The sequence below is a fragment of the Pangasianodon hypophthalmus genome, chromosome 3 (assembly GCF_027358585.1).
Source record: "Pangasianodon hypophthalmus isolate fPanHyp1 chromosome 3, fPanHyp1.pri, whole genome shotgun sequence".
In the NCBI taxonomy this organism is placed as follows: Eukaryota; Metazoa; Chordata; class Actinopteri; order Siluriformes; family Pangasiidae; genus Pangasianodon; species Pangasianodon hypophthalmus.
This window is the reverse complement of record NC_069712.1, coordinates 9,987,636-10,008,135: the sequence shown is the minus strand read 5'-3', so window position 1 is coordinate 10,008,135 and position 20,500 is coordinate 9,987,636. Positions and strand designations below refer to the sequence as shown.

The 20,500-nt window shown below is 39.3% G+C and overlaps 1 protein-coding gene across 8 annotated transcripts in view; it reads left to right on the top strand.

Moving 5' to 3' along the window:
- The window catches only part of LOC113544990 (sorbin and SH3 domain-containing protein 1), a 51,205-nt gene that overhangs the window by 20,560 nt on the left and 10,145 nt on the right, over window positions 1-20,500 (top strand). For 6 of the 8 annotated variants that reach the window (XM_053232965.1, XM_053232968.1, XM_053232963.1 and 3 more), the window contains 5 exons: window positions 1,291-1,368; window positions 9,768-9,817; window positions 13,644-13,819; window positions 17,475-18,884; window positions 20,129-20,214. In XM_053232965.1, the coding sequence (XP_053088940.1) occupies window positions 1,291-1,368; window positions 9,768-9,817; window positions 13,644-13,819; window positions 17,475-18,884; window positions 20,129-20,214 (1,800 nt within the window). The remainder of the gene's footprint in view (window positions 1-1,290; window positions 1,369-9,767; window positions 9,818-13,643; window positions 13,820-17,474; window positions 18,885-20,128; window positions 20,215-20,500) is intronic. The other 2 variants (XM_053232966.1, XM_026944122.3) reach the window with 2 other exon arrangements.

Below are 20,500 nucleotides of genomic sequence, written 5' to 3'. Positions count from 1 at the left end.
TGTCCGTGCATGTGTTAGTGTATGTGCTTAAGCTCGGCTCGGCTGGGGAGTGTGTGCATGATGCAGTGACACTCTAAGGGCTGTTTTTTTCCCTGCTTTGCTTACGAGAGCAGCATGAACAGCTGAGGCTCTGCCTCAGTCCTCTGGGTAATGATGAGTAGATCGCGACCTCATCATGTTGTAGTCATCTCTGTCTAAAAAATCCGTAACTCCCTCCAGAGAGTGAGGAAGTAGGTCAATTCTGTCTTGCGTTTCCATTTTACTTTTAGATCAGCATAAAATGTGGTAGCTGTTTTCCACCATACTTCACTGAATGTTTGAGAATTTGATCTCATAGACAGTGTAAAGATGACACTTTGTTCACGTGTAAGGAAGATCGTGAATAAATAACGCATGTCAGGCATGCAAAGAGTGTCAGCTTTCCATGAAAACCAACGCCTCCCTCCCTCCTTCCCAGCTGTCAGGGTTTTGTGTGTGTTTGTAGGCGGTTCTTTCGGCCTTTCAGGCCCTTGGAAACATGACTCAGAGTGTGAACTGCTGTTATTATGTAATGCCTCTGATGACATATGGCGGCAATCATAGTTGCGTTCTGAAGATTGTGGTCTGTTCGATCAGTTTTGAGTGTCTTTTATTACATTGCTCACTACTGAGGCTAGGAAAGAGTCTTTTTAAGGAAAGTATTTATATATTTATTGGTCAGCACCAATCTAGGGCAAAATAAGCTCTTTCATTCTTAAGCTCTGTTTTTTTTTTATTTGCTGTATAGAATAGTGATAACATAAAAATTACACACAAAATATCAATCAAATAATAATAATTGCTCAGAATAAAATAATAAAAATAATTAGAGAACTAACTGAACTTGAGGTATGATTATTCATTTAGTGATGTTCTGTCACCAATTTTAATTCCTGAACAATAAAAACACAGTAAAAACACAGTAAGACAGTTGTTATTCCATGACAAATTATTCCATGAGGGGCCTCTTTCCTTCACTACTTCACAGCATTGTCTAAAGAAGTTGCTTATTTCCTGTTTCCTGTTCTCATGACCGCTGATATAAACCAGACATTCAAACAAGCAGAAATCTAATCCAATTTAGTGTTAGTCTCATCCTCCTTAAACATTTTGCTTATACGCCTGGAGCGATCCCAGCAAACTGGAATGTTTTACCTGTTTTTCATGTACAATGCATCATTCCGTCTCATTATCTTTGTATTTTGAACTGTCCTCTTTCTCTTTCTCTCTCTTTGTCCTCCATTCCTTGTGGCCATGCCTTTGTAAACTCAGGACTTAACCCCTGAAGATGTAGATTTAGAGAATGAACCATGGTATAGATTCTATTCAGAGATGGAGTTTGGCAAAACGGTAAGTTGTCCGTGTTAATGTGACCCATATACACTATATGGCCAAAAGTATGTGGACACCTGACCATCACACCCGTATGTGGTTCTTCCTCAAACTGTTGCCACAAAGTTAGAAGCCCACGATTGTATAGAATGTCTTTGTATGCTGTAACATTTAGATTTTCCTTCACTGGTACTAAGGGGCCCAAACCTATTCCAGCATGACCACGCCCTTGTGTGCAAAGATCCATGAAGACATGGTTTGCCAAGTTTGGTGTGGAAGAACTCGAGTGGCCTGCACAGAGCCCTGACCTCAACCCCACTGAACACCCTTGGGATGAACTGGAATGCCGACAGCACCCAGGACTCCTCAGCCGACGTCAGTGCCTGATCTCACTAATACTTTAGTGGCTGAATGAGCACAAATTCCCACAGCCACACTTGAAAATCTATTGGAAGAATGGAGTTTATTATAACAGCAAAGGGAGGACTAAATCTGGAATGGGATGTTCAAAAAGCACATGTGGGTGTGATGGTCAGGTGTCCACAAACTTTTGGACATATAGTGGCTGAGCCAGTGCATGTCATACCCTAAACATATTTGTGTCTGTTTGTGAAGACATCCGCTACCCTTACCTCAGCCCTTTTCCCTCCACAGTAATGACTTCATCTCCCCATCAACATCTGTGTCTTGTCCACATTGCCTGATGATGTCTCTCATTCTCAAGGCCAAGACATTTCCATGAAATTTGTCCAACATGGAGGTGTTGTTTCATCATGATTGATAAACGAACATCTTATTGAAATTACTGATGATGACTTAGTAAATGTGGAAAATAAAAACTATTAGTGATCTTTGGAAATTGTATTTTGACCAATAAGATAAATTTCTAATGTAAAAATGCAGAACACCACCTCCTCCTTTTTCATATGTAACTCTAAATTCTCAACTTCCAGTATTTTCAGACTTTACAGGTGTTTTTGAGGAGAAAAACACTAAAAGTTAGGGATAGGTTGTACCAACTAGGATGAAATTATTCAGTTTAGTGTAGCACCACTTTATTTGCTTAACAAATCAGCCACTTTTTAAAATATTAAGTTCTGTTTCAAACACTGAGCTGGAAATAATTCTTACTATCCGCTATTATCATTTGGTTTCCTTTTGACACTGAAAACTAAGGTAAGGTAGATCTTATACAGTATATACTACTATTTCAGAAATTTAAACAACCTTGGGATTAATCTTGATGGTGAGGTGGTTTACATTTTTGAAATAGAGCCACAGGATTAACGGTAATCAGGATAAACAGACAAGATTTAAAGTTTGGTGCAACCGGATTAATAGATCAACTTTTATTTAATTCAGGTTACAGCATGAGATTTGTTGGTGCAGTCCACTCTGGTCTTCTTAAGTGTTTGGGACTACAGAGTTTAGTGTTTACCCTCCTTAAACACACCCACTTCAACTCATAAAGGAATTTGCAATTATCCAGCTAATTGAATTGTATGAGTTAAATCAGGCAAGACTTAGTGGTCCTTCAGGACATGAGCCTTAGATGCTTCTACTGCTTTGTCCCAAACACAAGATTCATGATTAGTTAGCATTTTTACTAGAACGCCAGCCATTTTAGGAAACATCCCAAACACAAGAGCACACATAGTCTGCTCTAACAAGACTGCATGATAGTTGAGTAGTTATTTCAAATGTTCCATAATGAGTAATGCACTGCATACATTCGTCAGTGTTAATACTAAGAAATGGTTATGAGCAATGAGCTGGTTTGGAAATATATGACTAAGATGATTTAATGATGAAATAAAGCACAAAATTAGTGACATGTGATTTCCCCACAGTCTCAGTAGCTCCGTTATGTTGACTGCAAACTTCTACAGCTGCTAATTAGCAAATTAACAAGCAGGTTATTAACTAGCTACTAAACAAAGCACAAAAGATATGACTAACATTTTTAGCAGCTCTACTTTCTGTCACACTTTCTATGCACACTGTGACAAACAACCTGATATATATATATATATATATATATATATATATATATATATATATATATATATATATATATATATATATATATATATATATATATATATATATATATATTCTTCTCAATAACCTTTATTTGTTAGCAAGAATTCTAAGAACTCTGTCATCAAACCATAGCATTTGGGACACAATAAATCTTTTTAAGTTAACTATTCTGTGTCTTACTGTAAATCAATACTTTTCCATCATTTCCATCTTTTTAAATATATTTTAAAATGTGAATCAGAAAAATCTCAACTGTACTATCATCTGAAACCAAAGCACACTTCAGAATAATTCTTTACCATCACAGGCTTGATTCAGGTTGAAGTTGTCTGCGTTGCTCTCGCTTGCTATCTGTTGCCTCCCGTGTTTTATTCAAAAGAACAGCGTATAAACAACAGGAATATTCTGTCATTTATCCCAGCTGCTTTGACCATTCTCCCATGACCTTCCACTAGGACATGGTCAGCCTTGTAATTATTAGGCTTTTATGGTTTTTATTGTAGGTGTTTTATCTGTCCTTGATAGCAGAAAGAGGTAAACTTGTGACCTGCCGAACACACGGCTTGCACTCGATGTGGGAGAAAAGGCCATCACTAGGCTTTCAATGGCAGCGTGCCTGTTCAGCGTTGTCAGCAACTCAGCACCTGGGAGTTGATAGCACACTGGTTCACACTTTGGCACAGTGACATGTCCTACAATAAACCCCAAGGTGATCGGGATGTAGCGCTTTTCACTCCACGAGTCTTGATTAGAAATTCCAGTGAAGAAAGGCATTTAGGTGTTTGCAAAAAAGTCATGTGAATTTCATATACAAACATCTTGTTATTCAGCAGCTTTAATGGAAGATAGCTCAAAAATCAGACAAATAAATTCCACAGCCTTCAGTGTTCCCTCCAAAGTTACACCCTCAAAATCATGTCTAGGTTAGAACACCTGAATGCTAGGGCAAGAAAGGGAACTTTCTGAATTGTCAGGATTGCCTCCTTGACTTGACTGATTGGAAGTAGGTGGTCCACATGGTTTCTTTTATAATCCAGTTTACAGAGCCTGGAGTGCTAAAAAACTGGATATCTCCTCTGAGCAGATATTTTTATTGACAGCTGCAAGAATCTGCAGGGGTCTTTTTGCCAAATATTGTTGGCAAGTCTTCTGACTTAAAAATCAGTGATTCCACTTTTAATCTTACTATCCCATTTACTGTTTTTCTGTCTTATGTCTTAAGGATAAACTGAACTGTACTTAATAGATCCATGTTGCCACACATTTACCCTGAATTAGCTTGCAAGGGTTCAACACTCCAATTACAGGAGGGCTGATGAGCAGCAGAGATTGGTGATGCCTTAACACAGCTACTAAATGCAGTGTGTGGTGAGTTAAATCAGGTGTCTTTAAACAGGGAAATCACCAAACCATACTGGAGTCCAGCTGTCCAGGACTGCAGCCATATAGTTGCTGAATTATTATGCCTTGAGCCACATGATGTAATGTTTCCTTCTCATTTGCTCAGACGTTTGGTATTTAACACCGGTCTGTCATCAGTGCTATCTGTAACCTCAGCTCTGAGTCAGTCTTAGTGTCCAGACATCAGTATGAAGTCCAAAACCCTGTCCTGATGGGGCTGTCTCACTCTTCCCGACAACGTGTGCCATGTTTGGCGCTCGCATATTTTTCCCAATTTTATGGCTGGATGTGAGGAAGACACACATGCTGATGTATTAGTGAAGATATCCTAACACTACTTGAGCCAGTGTGCTCAAGTCAGACAGAATTTTCCAGCAGTTTAGTAAAGTCAACAAAAATATAGCAAGAGAAGGGATTTAGACAGCCATAACTAAATAATTCCAAATCTAATATCAAATTTAAATGCTGTTTCAACAAAGATTATACACAAACCCTGTAATCATGACCAGAAAGTGGAGTTTTCCAAACCAGGTCTCACATGGGACAAGCAGATTTTGTTTCTGGGCTATAAGCTTTTTATTTGTACTTGCCTTGTGGACAAGTATGTTCCACAATCAGATAGAAACTAAACCCTAAAAACAGTTTTAAAAAAGTAAAAAAAAAAAAAAAAAGTTTGGTGTGTATGTTTTAAATGTAATGGTGAGACACACTTCAGGGCTGCAAGTATATACCACACTTCTAATCCCATCAGCTGCTGCACCACACAGTTTCGGCTGATGGTAGAAAAGTTTTTACTAACCGAATTATCTTGCTGAATTTTCTTGCACATATGACAGATGATCTTTCCAAAATCAGGGGCACACAGGTGTGTGAAAACACTGAGCAAAATAACGTGCAGTGGAAAGCAGCCATATATCTCTTCTGCTGGGAGAGAAAACAGCAGCTCAATGTTAGCAAACGACTTGCTGACTTTTCGTTGAGGACGTAAACACGATGTGCTATTTCAGGAGAGGATACTGTTATTAAAGACTATAATCCTTATTAATGCACATAATTAGTTAACTAGCTGGCCATATGCTATTATATTATGTTAGTTGCCATTTTTAGCCTAGTCAATTAGATTTCCAGGCAACCAAAACATGGGGCTGGGCAGCACACTGGTTCTTCCACTTGTCTGGTCAGCTAGGTAATGGATTTATCATTTGTCTACCCTTGCATTTTAGTGTGTGTGTTTTTTTTTTTTTAAACTTAGGGCTATTGATACAGGGAGCATAATTATCAGAAATGCTGTCCCAAATTAATGTTATTTTAATTGAACAGGTTGTTGAGACATAGAAAAAAACCTGTGCAAAGGTTTACATGGTATTTCTGTCCCCACATGGATGCATATAGTCTACCGACACTGATATCAGGCGACACCTCGTTTAGGGCAAACACCTGTTTGTGCATGATGTTTATGTGTGAGAAGTGTGACTACTGTAGCCTGGCGCTTGTCACTGACTCACAGAGTGGTGTCACAGACCCACTCCCCCCTGCTGTGGTGTGCAACCTGAGGCTAGTCGTCATGTTTACCATCATCTGGTATGCCCTCCTCCCCTCCCCTTTCCCCACGATGGCCCTTTTTTCCTTTCTGTGGCATGTTTACAGCTATTTTAGATCAGGGCTATTTATAGTGTTCCAGCTGTCAGAGTGAACAGGTAGTTTTATAGAGAGGAAAAAAAGAGAAAAATGTATTATTTTATCTAAGCTCCTTTTATAGATGGAATCATGGCTCCTCCTCATGGTGCCTGTGCGTGACGCTGAAGTGCATATCACACTGACTTACATTGTATGCTATTTATACAGCAGAAAAGTAGTAAATTTTGTTGAGTCATCTGCAACACCTGTTAGGAAACAGGCACATGAAAACAGACAAACAATGTTAACACACTGTTCCAATGACTAGCCTTGATAGTCAGAGCAGAGGAATTTAACTTCCAGATGATGTCGAGACAATGTTAAATGGTGGCTAATCTGTCATGCCTCCTGCTAAGTGATATTTGACATTAACTATAACAGCATAAGGAGACTACTAAGGCCACATAAAGTTAAACGCTTATTAAATAGATGCCTAGTAAAACAAAGAAAAAGTACAGATTCCAATAGCAATAGGCAGCCAATTACATAGGGCTTTGTAATTGGCTTTTATAATTGGCCTTACTATAATGCTGTTAAATTCTTGAATCTGATTAGTCAGAAGGTGTTGATTAATTTTCTATAACAGCAGCTCTGTCCACAGTTCTGGCTGCAAGAGAAGTCACAGGTTTATATTAATGCTCTCATTCTAATATGTTATTGTTTCTAAAGTAACTACTTACACAGCGACTTGTATGGCAGCCACTCCACATACCTCGATTTAAAAAATTTATTTGTTGTATTTGTTGATATGATGAAGAATTCCATTTAGAAAAAGTTAATTTAGCAGTTTTGGAAGGAGTCTCCAGTCTCAGCAGTAAAAGTAACAATCAGTGGTAAAGCTGTAACTTTTCCAACATGGGAGAGTCTTCAGGAATTTGTGGTTCCTTGGAAACATGACAAGCTGCATTTCTCTTATTAACTTTAAAAGACAAAAAAGAGTCTGGTGAGGAAGTGGCTGTTTATAGCTGTTGTACCATAACTGATAACGTGACCCAAATTGTTTTGCGGAAGTTCCATAACACTAAATGTAACTATAAACAAATATAAAGTATGATGAATTGTTCTCCAAAAAAATGCTTCGATATAAGAGGACTAAAACACTTTAGAGCATGACGTTATTGGAAAATAATCAGATTAAACACCTTTGGAGTGGCAAAAGTAACTTCGCTCTGCTGCATTATACAGTACCACTCGTGGTGATTATTATTGAGTATTATAAACACATATATACATTTGCTAAATCACCTGCCAAGCTTAGGAATGTTTTGTGCTCTGGTCTTCTGGTGTTATAGGCACATTGTCATGCTCAGGGACAGGATGATGAGCTCTGTGTGTAGTTTGGCTCAGTGCTTCAGGGAATGGCAGCTGGCCTGTGATCCCATTCTCATGTGTCAGGTCTCTGGTCAGTCTCTGGCTTACATAATCTTAGGTGAAAGTTGAAATTCAGTTTAAATAGATATCCAATCTTTCATGTTTATCAGGGAATCAAATTCTTTTCTTTTACGTGCCATCCTTAACTAGATGAAGGATAATGTTATTTTCTCTTATCCTGGACCAGATTCATGAATGCTGATGGTAGGTGTAAGTGATATGCAACGATCTTAAATCTTATGATCCCCCACTTCTACATAAACTTGCAAATTCCCTCATTTTAATCACTTAAACTCCTAGACTTACATTCCTCGCTCATGCAACTATGTGCCCTGACTATTCGTTTCACTCCGGTTATTAAAGAATTCATAGTTACTGAATAACATGCTTTAAGATTATAACTGAATAATTAGCCAAGGGTTTAAGGAATTATATATGGCTTAAATATGGAGTGAAGAATCCTTTCTTTTTACCCGCTCAGCCTTGCACCCTGTGTTTATAGGAAACAGGGGACCTTTTAGTCATGAGGTGAAAAGCAACACATCTGCCAGAGCTTCTTGTGCAGTAGCAATAACTATAGACTGATAAGAGTCAAAGTGGATTTATATTTATTGTAGTTGTCATAATGCCGGAACAACATAATATAATTGGCTTTCCCTTTCTTGTCATTTGCTCACTGTGCTTATGCTATCTGGGTATCTTGACAGCCGTAGACTGCTTCAGATAAGGCCCTGAAGCATGCTTCCTGTTTGTGTTTTTGCTGCACCAGCACCAAGCCTGATTAAACACACAGGCTCCAAGAGTGTGTCCTGCCTCTCATTTACTATTAACAAAATGGACATGTAGGACGAGAACAGGAAAGCCCTTTTCCATTGATATGAGTAGCTACATATCAGTTGCCCTTGAAGAATGAACCTTCTGGAGCATGTTAATTTATAAATAGAAGAGTCTTTAGACCTGCCAGATTGAAATTCTAATACAAAGCTTGACATTCATGTCCAAAGTTTATTTGTGACCTTTCTTGCCCCGGCAACCAGTGAGACAGACGTAAGCACAGGGTCCATCTATTTATCTGTTGATTAGAGAAGGAACGTGTAGCTGGGGGTGTGTGAACACATAAGCCAGTTTCCTCCAAAAGGGACATTAGTGGGTCATGATTGGGCAATCATATTTGCAAACAACAGTTGTGCTTTTATCCTGAGGTGCGTTATTTTTGTGCACTGTGACGTCCACCTGGGGAAAAGCAACAGAAACAGTGGCCTAAAATTAGCTGGCGCTAAACCATTCAAAGCGCAGCGGCCCTGCTGAGTGGCTGTCTGTTCTCTTCCGTTTGGATTTGCTGCCTGGTAATAACAGCCGCCCCCACGTTATTGGCCTGGCACATGTGCCAACAAGCACGGCCAGAGGAAAACTTCCTTTTGCACACTATTAATGACACCTCTGCACATATGTGCAGGATGTCAGATATGGGTTTACGCAATGCATGCTATTCTGAAAATGTGAGTGTGTGTGTGCCTGCCCATGTAATTTGGCCTCCTTCCCACGCCAGCTGGTTAATTGTCTGCCAGTCTGGTCAGCCTATAATGAGAGTGACTCCATAGCAGACAATAGAGAGGCTAGAGTAAGAGACAGGAGCTGATTGGCTGAGCTGCTGATAGCCCCCTCCCCACAGACCGCTCACTAACCCCACCCCTCACTTCCAGCCGCTTGTTTTGCCCCTAACTTGCATGCGGGCCAAAATACTCGCTGGCTTCCCTACGCTACACATCGTCCAGAGGACCTTACGACTTTGAGCTTTGAGCACAGGAGACTGGAGTCAGAGGCGACTGTGAATTTGCCTGACTAACGTGCCCTGTCCTTTTCTAACTGCCAGAAGAGTTGAGCCTGTGGAGCTATCAATGACTTCTTTGTTTGGTTTGTTGCAGAGTGCCCCCTCTTTCACTCCCTTGGAAACAGCCTCCGACCTGCAGCAATAGTAAGTCCACGCTCCGTTTTTTTCCCTTTTGTCGCTACATTCTGCATGCTCATCTCTTGTTCATTTCCAGTGCTCGTGTAGAAGAATAGCTGTCTATTCTCAGCAGGACAGAGGAGACCACCGCTGTCCCCCCCACCCCTCCTGTTTCCTGAGTACCTCCCAGTAATACCAGTACAGCTTGACATGAGCGTGTGTGTGTGTGTGTGTGTGTGCGTGTGTGTATGTGTGTTTTAGGGGCGTGGAATTCATTGGATAGTATGAGGCAATGGATAGTATGTGATGATTTATTCCATGCTGAGGCCAGTGACTGAAAATAACACCTGGATATCTTTTGGGGAAAGATAATCCAGCCATTGGCTTTGTAGAATTCCCCCAAAACCCTGATCTGTGGATCCCATGGAGGAGTGCAGCTTTTTTATTAGGCTCATGTTTTCCATTTGACATGCTTTTTAGGGAGCAGTCACACTACTGGGCACATTCTTACGTCTCACTGCTTTGCTAATGTTTGTGTTGATTTCTGGTGCTATTTGGACAAGTTAAAAGAATTTGTAGCCTGCCACAGCCATTGCTTTTATTGTTCTATGGTCTAATGGTAGAAAGTACTACAAACATCCCTGACAGCCCATGGGGAGAACATTCCATTCCTGTGTTAAAACACCCATGGTGCCGTGTAGGCCTGCCTTAAAAAATAGCATTAAAGGGTGCAATTTAAATGCCAAAGCTCTTTAATGTTTTCTATTTAGACACCCAGTGACTATATTAGACCAGTAATTTTTACATTGTTGTCAGATTTATAGTCATAGTAACTTGTTTATTGTCTTTGGTCAGCGTTATAAATTGTAGAAAATGATGTCTGGGAAATTATACCACTCAATCATGTTCAAAGTAATGTACCATTTAAGAATCTGTGGCATTGGTTTTGAGCATTGCCTGTGATGCTTAGAGGATGTTTATCTTTTTAAAGGTTTTATTGTTTTCTTCCAAAGCCACATGATTTGGACGCCAGTTTTCTTGTTGTAAACCATGAGACCAGCTAGCCTTCTGATCTAAAAAGGGGAGGTGGAGGATGATATGCTTGCACATGGTCTTTCCTGAAATGCTACAGGATTTGAGACTGAAACCCAGCATTTTTGCAGTCCATTTTTAGAACAATGCAGTATTTCTGTCCAGTGGAGAATCCATAAAAAGTGGCTGAACCTTTCCCTATATTGAAAGTCTTCATGCTCCTCTTGTGTGTGTGTGTAGTGAAGTATGACTGAGCTCTAATTCTGCTTAAATCTGGTAAGATCATCTCCACTCTCAGCAACTGGCAGGCAGACACTCAGGTTCCTCAGGCGTCTGGCAGGACATGGATAGTCACCGCATGCTGTGAAACACCTGATGTGTTCTAGGAGTTGTCACTATTTTCACATAAGTGTTTGTGTCACTTTTAGTGCTTGGTGAATGACATAGCCTGTGTAATCAGGCACTCATTACAAGGCATTACTTTTAGATTTTATGTGGTTATACTGATTGATGGCAAAGTTGAAAGGGTATTTAGGACCTGGGTGATTAATCAGGGCTTTATTAGATAGTATAAACAAATATAACAAACTTATGAATAATAATAAAAAATCTGACTCCTTATTATATGTACACTATAGCCCAAAAGTAAATCAATTTTCCAACAACACATTTATTGGCATTTAATTGAACCAATAAGTTTATATAAAATGTTCTATTTGTACTCACTCTTACAGATTATATGAGAAGTAAAGCCTTCATATGCTTTATTAATAAGTCTTTTACACTGATCAATTTTTTACTAAATGAACAAATTCCTCATTTAACACATCTGATTGCATTAACTAAGTCTATAGGTACCTCTGCCTTAAATATGGCAGTCTGTCATGAAAGATAAATAAGGAGATTTTGATGGAAAAAATAGGGGTCAATTAGTTGAGTCCTACTGCTGCAGACATTTAGTAATATATATGATGATAGGATAAATGATATGATACATTTTGTCATGATCAGTGCTTTAGAACCTAGGGGTAATCGTCAGAACGTCTATAACATTAACCAACTTCTTTATTGCTCAAAGTAATAAGTCAGTAGATAATTAAATCTTTGTTTTTTCCAGTTTCAGTACTTTATGTTCTCTCAGCGATCCTAGTATGTACATTCTTAAAATGTCAGGTATCAAGTACTATGTCATATTTTTGCCATCCTCAACTCAAATTTTGTTATTGGGTGAACATTTTACTGTTTGTTATCTCTTAAAGCCACTCAAAACTTTTCAAAGCATGTTTGTTATTATTACCTTTTATCAGGAGGATTAATTTCCTTGTGCAGACTGGTCAGAGTTAAAAAAAAAAAAATAAAAAAACCTTGTCACTGCAGCAGTTTTCCACACTCTTAAGAAACTGAAGAAAACTGACAGGGATTTATTAATGCTTGCTCTTACATCAGAAAATATAAAAACTTATCACATATCAGTTTGCAAATGCAGATCACACGGCTTGGTTTATGAGGTAAATGAGGTGACACTTGCAGATTTGGGGATGTTTCCAATTAGCCTGTTCTTAGACCCTGAATGTTTTCTTGGGGGTCGAAATGCAGGAGTTTTAGTGACTTAAAATATTTGCACAGTTTCTTCTTAGAGTTAACACAGCTTACAAACATTTGGCCAGTTGTGTACTCTAATTGTGTGCAGTTTTATACTATCTGAGTTATGTCTAATCTTGCAACACTCAAGTCTCTATTTAAAGAATATGTTAAAATGGGCAGTGTTTTGGAAACACAGTAATGCTTTTGTTGAGTTGTAGCTCAGGAGAAGTAAAATGTGCAGAACATTTCAGCCTGAATGATTTTAGCATGCATGCAGCAATGAAAGGAGGGTGTGTTTGAGGGATGTGGTCTGACTCCGCACTCATTACACTGGTGAATAAGCAGCCTTCAGGGATAAAAGTGCAGCAGACCACTGACCTCAACTTAGAGCCTGAAATCATTCTTGTGCTTTAAACCTACTCTCAAATCATTTGTTTATTTTCTTCCCGTGTGCATTTATATTTAGTTTAAGTATAGCCTAGATTTTTCCACCACCAAATAAATCATTTTATAAATGTATTCTCTATTGTTCACCTTTTTATTATTATATAAACCCGGGTCTGTTTAGAGTTTGACATATTTACTGGTGTATTGTGTACTTTTATTACCAGGGTTGTTTATAGTGCATAATCTAACAGGCTCATATCCAAGATAGCATAGTCTGGGGGAGTATCCATGGAAAATAAGTCCATATTTACACCATGAACTCCATGTGGGAAATTTTAGACACATTTTTGAAGCATCGAACCTCTAGCCTCTCAGGAATGCTTGGATGAGGGATAAAGCAGCTGTTTCTGCTCATCAATATCAAGGTGCAACCACTCAGGCTTGAAAGAGAGCCAAGAGATTCACTTAGTAGGCATTATCAGAAACACATTAGTCCCAGAAGGACTAAAAATAATTCCCAGCATCACCCGTGGCCAGAATATATGTCGATATCTATTGGTGATAAATTAAAAGCCCTTCTTTGATTGCGCCAAGACTTTGAACATAAGTTCTTATTGACCTGTTACGAATAATATAATAATACTATAGATATTTTATGGGGAATAGAATACTACATAATATTCAAAACTGTGAATTTGGAGAAACCTGTAATAAATAGTAACTTCCAAAAAGATGTTTGCTTTTCATTTTGTATTTCTGATACAAATAAGTGATAAACATGCCACTGTTTGCTAATCAGGCCTGTAGAGTGTATCTGATTATTTTTGTCTGTCTCTCTGTGTGCTGCCAGCCCGGCGTGTAAACCGGGCCCCAGTGTGGCGGGGAAGGAGAGCGGCTCGGCTGGCGCTGAGCACGCAGCTCCAGAATGCGATCGGCACATTTACAAAAGTGTCCTGGAGGGTGGCGACATCCCACTGCAAGGCCTGCGAGCACTTAACAAACGCCATCCCAGTACTTCTTCTAAAGGTAGGATCCTAGCCTTCACTGTCCATCAATGTCCTTGTTAAACCTGAGTCCAGGAACGCTAATGCTAAAGCTTCTGTGAACTAGATTATACGCTTTGCATGTGTGTGTATTTCTGGTAATCCTGCATTGGATACATATACGTTAGCACTTGTGTTAATGGCCTGCTAAGCTGGAGCAGCGAATGACTTCTCCTTTTAACCCTGCTCATCGTATCATCATCACATTCCTTCTCCACAATATCGCTAGAGCAACACTGCTCATTTGTCTTCCTGTGTTCCATTGAAGCTGACAGTTTTTTTCACACTTGACACCTAACAGATGTCTGGCCTGACCTTTAGTCACCTGTGTCTCAACCGGAGGCTGTGTGCTTTTGGCTTTAAGGTCCAGACACACAGCTGATATAGTGGGTAACTATGCTCAGTGTCTCTGGTCTGGAGGGGTCTTTGGAGTAAGACATTTGGACATTTGGAGTGACATTATACCAGTATGGCATACAAATATAGACAATGATGCCATTGAAATGCTAGTTTTAGGGGTGGAGCAAAACTAAAAGAATAAACAGGTGAACATTGAAAAATGGTGCTTCTGAGTTGTTTCCTTTAACTAGCAATATTTACAGCATTAGCTACATTAACAAACTATGTACTCCAGAATCAGTCCACCATCAGTAATATTAAACCCATTATCGCCTGACATAACTGATTAATAGTTATCCTATCCACAACTAAATGTGCACTTAGGTGAGCATAAATTAAATTACATGACACTGAATGTTGATAATCAGCTGAACTCAGGTCAGTGGGTAAAAATGTTCACCCACCAATTTACCAGTGCCTCACTTATAAACTTCACCAGCAGAACATATATTAATCAGGTTTATACAGTGTTAAATCTATAACATTACTTATGCTGTATTAATACTGAAATTCATTCTAAGAGAGATCCTGTTAACAGTCCACAATGTTCTAGCAGTTTCTTTGCAGAAATAATTTAATACCTGTGCTGTTACATGTGATTTGAGGTCATGTCATCCTCTTAATGGCATACCACAATATACCGAACACTGATTTCGCCTTGGACACTTATCATACCGTGAAGTTTTCACATCACTCCACTCCTACAGTGGAGACTGACGCTGGCTGTGCTGACTGCTCTGATATGGAGTGTGAAGAAAAGCTGGTGCTGCTGTAGATTAATGTGAGGATCTGGTGTTTGTGACTGGAGCCGCGGGGGTGGGATGGACATGCCGAGCATGCAGAGATGCCAAAGCTTGAGGAAGTCAGCTGTCAGACTGAGGTCAGGGGATGGAATTCGAGTTACACGTGGCCCGGGGGAGGTTTGATGGGTGGAAATGGGGTACACAAGGGGGGACGAGGACTGTTTCCTCTAATAGTTAACACAGCACTAATTATAAGTCAGAGGCAAAGCAGCTCGCTCATGTGCTCATCGACTGTCTCCAAGCTATTCAGAGATAAAACACATTATCTATGCACACATTTTATTGTGCTGAATTCGGCAAAGGTTTTGTGAAGAGAATGTTATAAAAAAAAAAAAAAAAAACGTGTACAGTTGTCTGTTACGTGGTGGTGTAATGTAGAGTCATGTTTAGTATTTTAATCATCCATCCATTCATCTTCAGTATCCCGGTCAGGATCGCGGTGATGTTTAGTCTTGTAATTAATTAATTAATTAATTACTAGTGTGTATATTAACTAAGGAATAAAACACAACAGGCATGCTATTACAGAAAAATAGCAAACGACAAAGCGAAGTTACTGTTACCATCCCAAAGTCGATTGTTTTCCTATAATAGCATATTCTGAAGTGTTTTATTGCTCTTATACCACAGCAATTTGCCCACGGTAACAATTGTTTATTTATTAAAGAATGGTGTATTGTAAGCTTTATCCATTTACAGTTACATATAATGTTGTGGCATGTCATGAAATAAGTTACTTACGAAATAACAGCTATAAACAGTTGTTCCCTCATCAGCCTCTCTTTTTTCTCTGTCTCTTGAAGACAAAAAAATGCAGCTGTCAGAGCTGCTGTTATAGAAGATTAATCAATGCCTTCTGACCAGTCAGAATCAAAAATTCAACAGCACTGTGGTATAAGTTACATTATGCTCTCTCTTTACCGTTGTTATAGGCAACACATTAATCTTAAATATGACACTGGACATTTTATCAGCTTAATACGCATATGGGATGGCATTGTGCATTTACAGTGTGTTTGAGAGACACCAGTGTTTTGCCAGTGCTTATAAACACTTACTAACACTAGTCAGGTCCTCAGTAAATGTATGTTTAGAGACTTTAATGCAGTATAAGCTCCTCTAGAAGCAAATGTGTTGGGAAGAGTTGCCTTACTTTCCTCACACTTTAAGCATGCTTTTTCCTATACTCTAATTGTGAGCAATTTTTTGACTATATATTATTAATATCCTAAACATTTTCTAGTGTTTTCTAGTAATACTAGATTGCTTTGGGTATAATGTAGGGCAGAGAGTTTTAATGAGCTCACATAAAACTTTGGCTCAGAATTCCTTAAAGTCATGAAGACTTATGGAAGCCATTAGAGAGGCAGTTACGTAAGTGTGTTGTCACAGCTGACAGTTTGCCTGACTTACTGATGCACTGGAGACTGTGGAAGGGGTCATAGGAAACCCATGTCCGCTTTATTCTGTAAGAGACTTTAGAATAGGAAACAGTTGTATCTGTCTGTTGGAGCTTGTAAGCCAAGTCCCCACTGCAAGTGTAGTGAACAAGTGATTTTAGTCTTGATTTAGTTTGGCTTAGTCAGGAAGCAGACTGTAAGGGAATTAATTTCAATGTAAACATTACCTCAGCTGAAGCTCACTTGAAACAGTGAACATATTATGGAATTTATTATTTTTCATTTTTCATCCTGGAACACTGGCATGAGCTTGATCTTTTCTCTGTGTACGATTATCTGAAGCATGAACCTGTGAGCAGCTGAAAAAGGGAAGTTGACTGGAACTGAGGATTTATGATTTATGTATGGTGCAATTTCAGCTCAGGAATGCCTTGTACCTTGTGTTTCAAAAAAAAAAAAAAAAAAAACAGGCTTTGGAGGCCATGGGCTGTGCTGTTTGCACTAATGTGTGCGTTCCAAATGGAGACTGTGAAAATTTATAGTGGGAAAGCATTCAGCTATTTATTATATAAAGAAGCCAATGATCTAATGCCATTTGGCATTGACTTTGTTCTTGGGTGCCAGCTGAGGTGGCTAATCCTCTTAGTCATATTTTATAAATATATTATATTTATAGTACTTTATTTTTCATACCATTGCATCATAGTTTCTTTTGATGTATTTCATGTGTGCATGTCTTTCTACTCACAGTGTTTTTTCAGCAATTAGATATGGTTCAAAGAATAATCTTTTGACTTCTGGAAAGATTTGGAAAAAAAAATATGAAAGCACAAAGATGCTTCCCTAGAGTATCCGTGGTCTGTAGCTGATTAGAACTATTGTTGTACTCTCTCCATTTGTTAATATGATTTATTATTTTTATAATAAATTAATAATGCCATTGTAATTGCATATCTGTCTGTCTTCATGTAGTGAGAGAACAATCTAACCTGCTGTTTGTTCTGTTACCCTGCATGCCTGCCACTGGATTATAAAGGTGGGAATGGTTGTGTGATTTCACAATGCTCCTCTGTAAATGGTCGCTCAGTTCTTGCCAGTAGCACACTAGGTACTCAGAACAAGACTAAAAACTCCCTATCTGCTGCCAAAGCCTGCATCCCCCAAATCCTCCCCTCTAAGTTCAAGCCTAAATTTGCCCCTTCTACCGATGAGAGCCAGGAGAGGAGAGCTGAGGCAACGGCATGGGCCAAAGTGCACAGCTGTGAGGATCTACACCAAGAGCCATGCCTCTCGGGAAACAATGATAGAACAGACACAAATCATGAGCTCAGTTCAGACACCAAAGCCAACTGCTTGCGAGAAGCTATTTGCAAAAGTAACATGCCTGTCAAAAATGGGCCTTTCAATGGAGCTGTAAGGAGCACTGCTGAATTTTCAACCCTGTACAGGAACATGCACCATATCGAGAGGCCGAGATCGTTGGGCTTCAGCCCTCATGCCAGTGTGCGTAGTTTGGCTTCTCTTTTTGAAAGGTCAGATGCTGATATCACTGCTGAACGATGCAGAAACATCCCCCGTCATGCCGTCAGTTGTCGTGTGATGGAGTTTGAACGTATAATTCAGTGCTCCAACACCGCCCCAACACGCTCTGCTTCCATGCCTACACTACCCAGTGGCTCTAGCCCCTCCCATAGCCCAGCCCCTGAAGCTTGTTTACTCCAGTCTGCTCTTTCTGCTGAGTCTTTAATAACACCAGGGACAGCACATGTAGACAATTGTCCCTTAGTGTGTGGTGAGGAGCAAGCATCTAAAGAGGAGACTTCACTCTCAGGAAGTGAAGAGCCAGAAGTGTGTGTTGCGTCCTCTAACCAGAACCACAGCTCAAGAACGGACTTACTCTCACACACTGATGGCAAAATAGAACAGAAGGGCAGCTGTGTGCAAAATGCTACAGAGGAAAAGCACTCTCTTGGTCTCTCACTTCCTAACACCCCAGTATCAGGGCAAAACCACCACCACCACCACCACCACCACCACCATGATCACCTCCCCTTCCACCTCAAACCCAGCAAGTGTAAAGGCTCTTGTCCTGCCTCCTACACCCGTTTCACCACTATCCTCAGGCACGAGCGTCAGCAGGCCAGCAGCTACCTACCAGAGAAGAGATCAGGCCCTCCCACAAACTTATTGTTAATGAGTCCAGCACCATTCTCCTTACGGAAAACCCTGCACAATCTCCAGGCCAAAAAGACTCTTTCAGGTGCAAAAAGCCTGGCCAGAGATACTGCAGAGAGTCGAGCGATCTCGTCCAGACTGCGACCCATCATCCCCCAGCGTCTGTCCTCTCTCGAGGTGCTAGAGAGGCTCAGCAATGGCTCAGAGGGGGCCAATGGCGATGACGTCACAGATGCTGAACACTCAGATGCCAATAAAAACCACTGTGGAGGTGGCTATGATGAGAACCTCTTGAGTGTCACTCTGTCCATGCTCACACTCAGCCATGGCTGTATTTGTGATCACTCATCCTCCTTTGATTCCTCTCTCCTGTCTGCTCTCCTTTCACCACCGAGTGACTTTACTTTCTCCATGTCAGTGGTGTGCAGTGTGTGAGCAACTTTGTGTGATCTTGTGGCAGAATGACATGATATTCATCTTAATTTGTTCGGTATGTGTGTGCGGTATGAGGCAAAGATCATAGTTTTAATTTTGTGTAAAGAAATTCATTTCACATCAATGATGTCGTGTATTTATTTAAATCTCAAGATGTTTATTTAAATCCAAAGACATTTGTGTAGTTCACTGCTCAGTCTTAAAGTAAACCCGAGAACTGGACAGTGGATGAAAACCACTGACACATTTGACTTTAGCTTGAACTATAAGAAAGCTGCCAGGTTGGAAATATAGAACATTATTACAATCACTCAATACTATTACAATCTACAATACTACTACAGCAAACAACGTAATTATGGTTATTTAACCAAATGATAATATATAAAATATAAAATATATAAAAATGTTTAAAAAAAAATATATATATATATATAAATTAATATAATAAACCAAGTTTTCGAGTAACATTTTCTAACATCAGTTGGCCATGATTGATAGTAATTGATGGTCTGGGCCTGCATACCCATACAACTATTCCGTTTCATATGGATAAATGATGATTAGTTTTATTTTGATTTACTTTCACTGAAACATTCAATTCCACATGTCACTGTGATCTTATTGTATTATACATTTGCACATGATGAATGTAAATGTATGTTATCTCATACTTATTTTTCTAGTTTCGATTATCTTCTTGCCTTTTTGGACCTACAATGGCTTACCATCAAACATTTCCCACTCATTGACTTTAACATGCTTTTCTACAGTATTTAGTGTATTGGTTGCAACCCAGTGGTTGCAGCACTGAATGCAGCATGCAGGCCGTTGTGTTCACATAGTTTAGTGATTCATTTACTTGTGTGCTCTTTCTAACTGCATTATCCATGTCATATCTTTTATCAATAATCCTCATTAACATTTTCATTACTGGTGCAGTGACAGTGTTGGGGTGAAATAGTATCTGAGAGTATTTCCTGATTCTGTCCTCTCTCTTCATGCTGAAGAACACTAAATTAGTCCTTTAAGATTTAGTTATCAAGGGAACAAAGAGTTACTTTGCTTGTTCTCAAACAGACTCCGAATCCTCACAGCCGTTAAGCCAAGGAGATCAAGGGGAAAACCCAGATGAGGTGGCCCGCAGACGCTACGGAGACAAAGAGGTACGCATTTGTTTTTGGTCCATCTGCTTCTCATCCTACAGACTTTTATGTTAAAACATAACGTTTGTATTTATTAATACAGTAAAACTGCTTATCAAAATAAAAAAACTGTACTCATGGTACGGATTATTTGATTATCTATAATCAGTTATTAAGCTGCTTGGGAATACTGGTAAAAAAATTAAATTGATATTATCACGTTCACACATCGTCATTACAGTTCATTTACAATTTACACAGTTCATGCTTACAGATATTTACATTTAATAGACAGAATAGACCTATA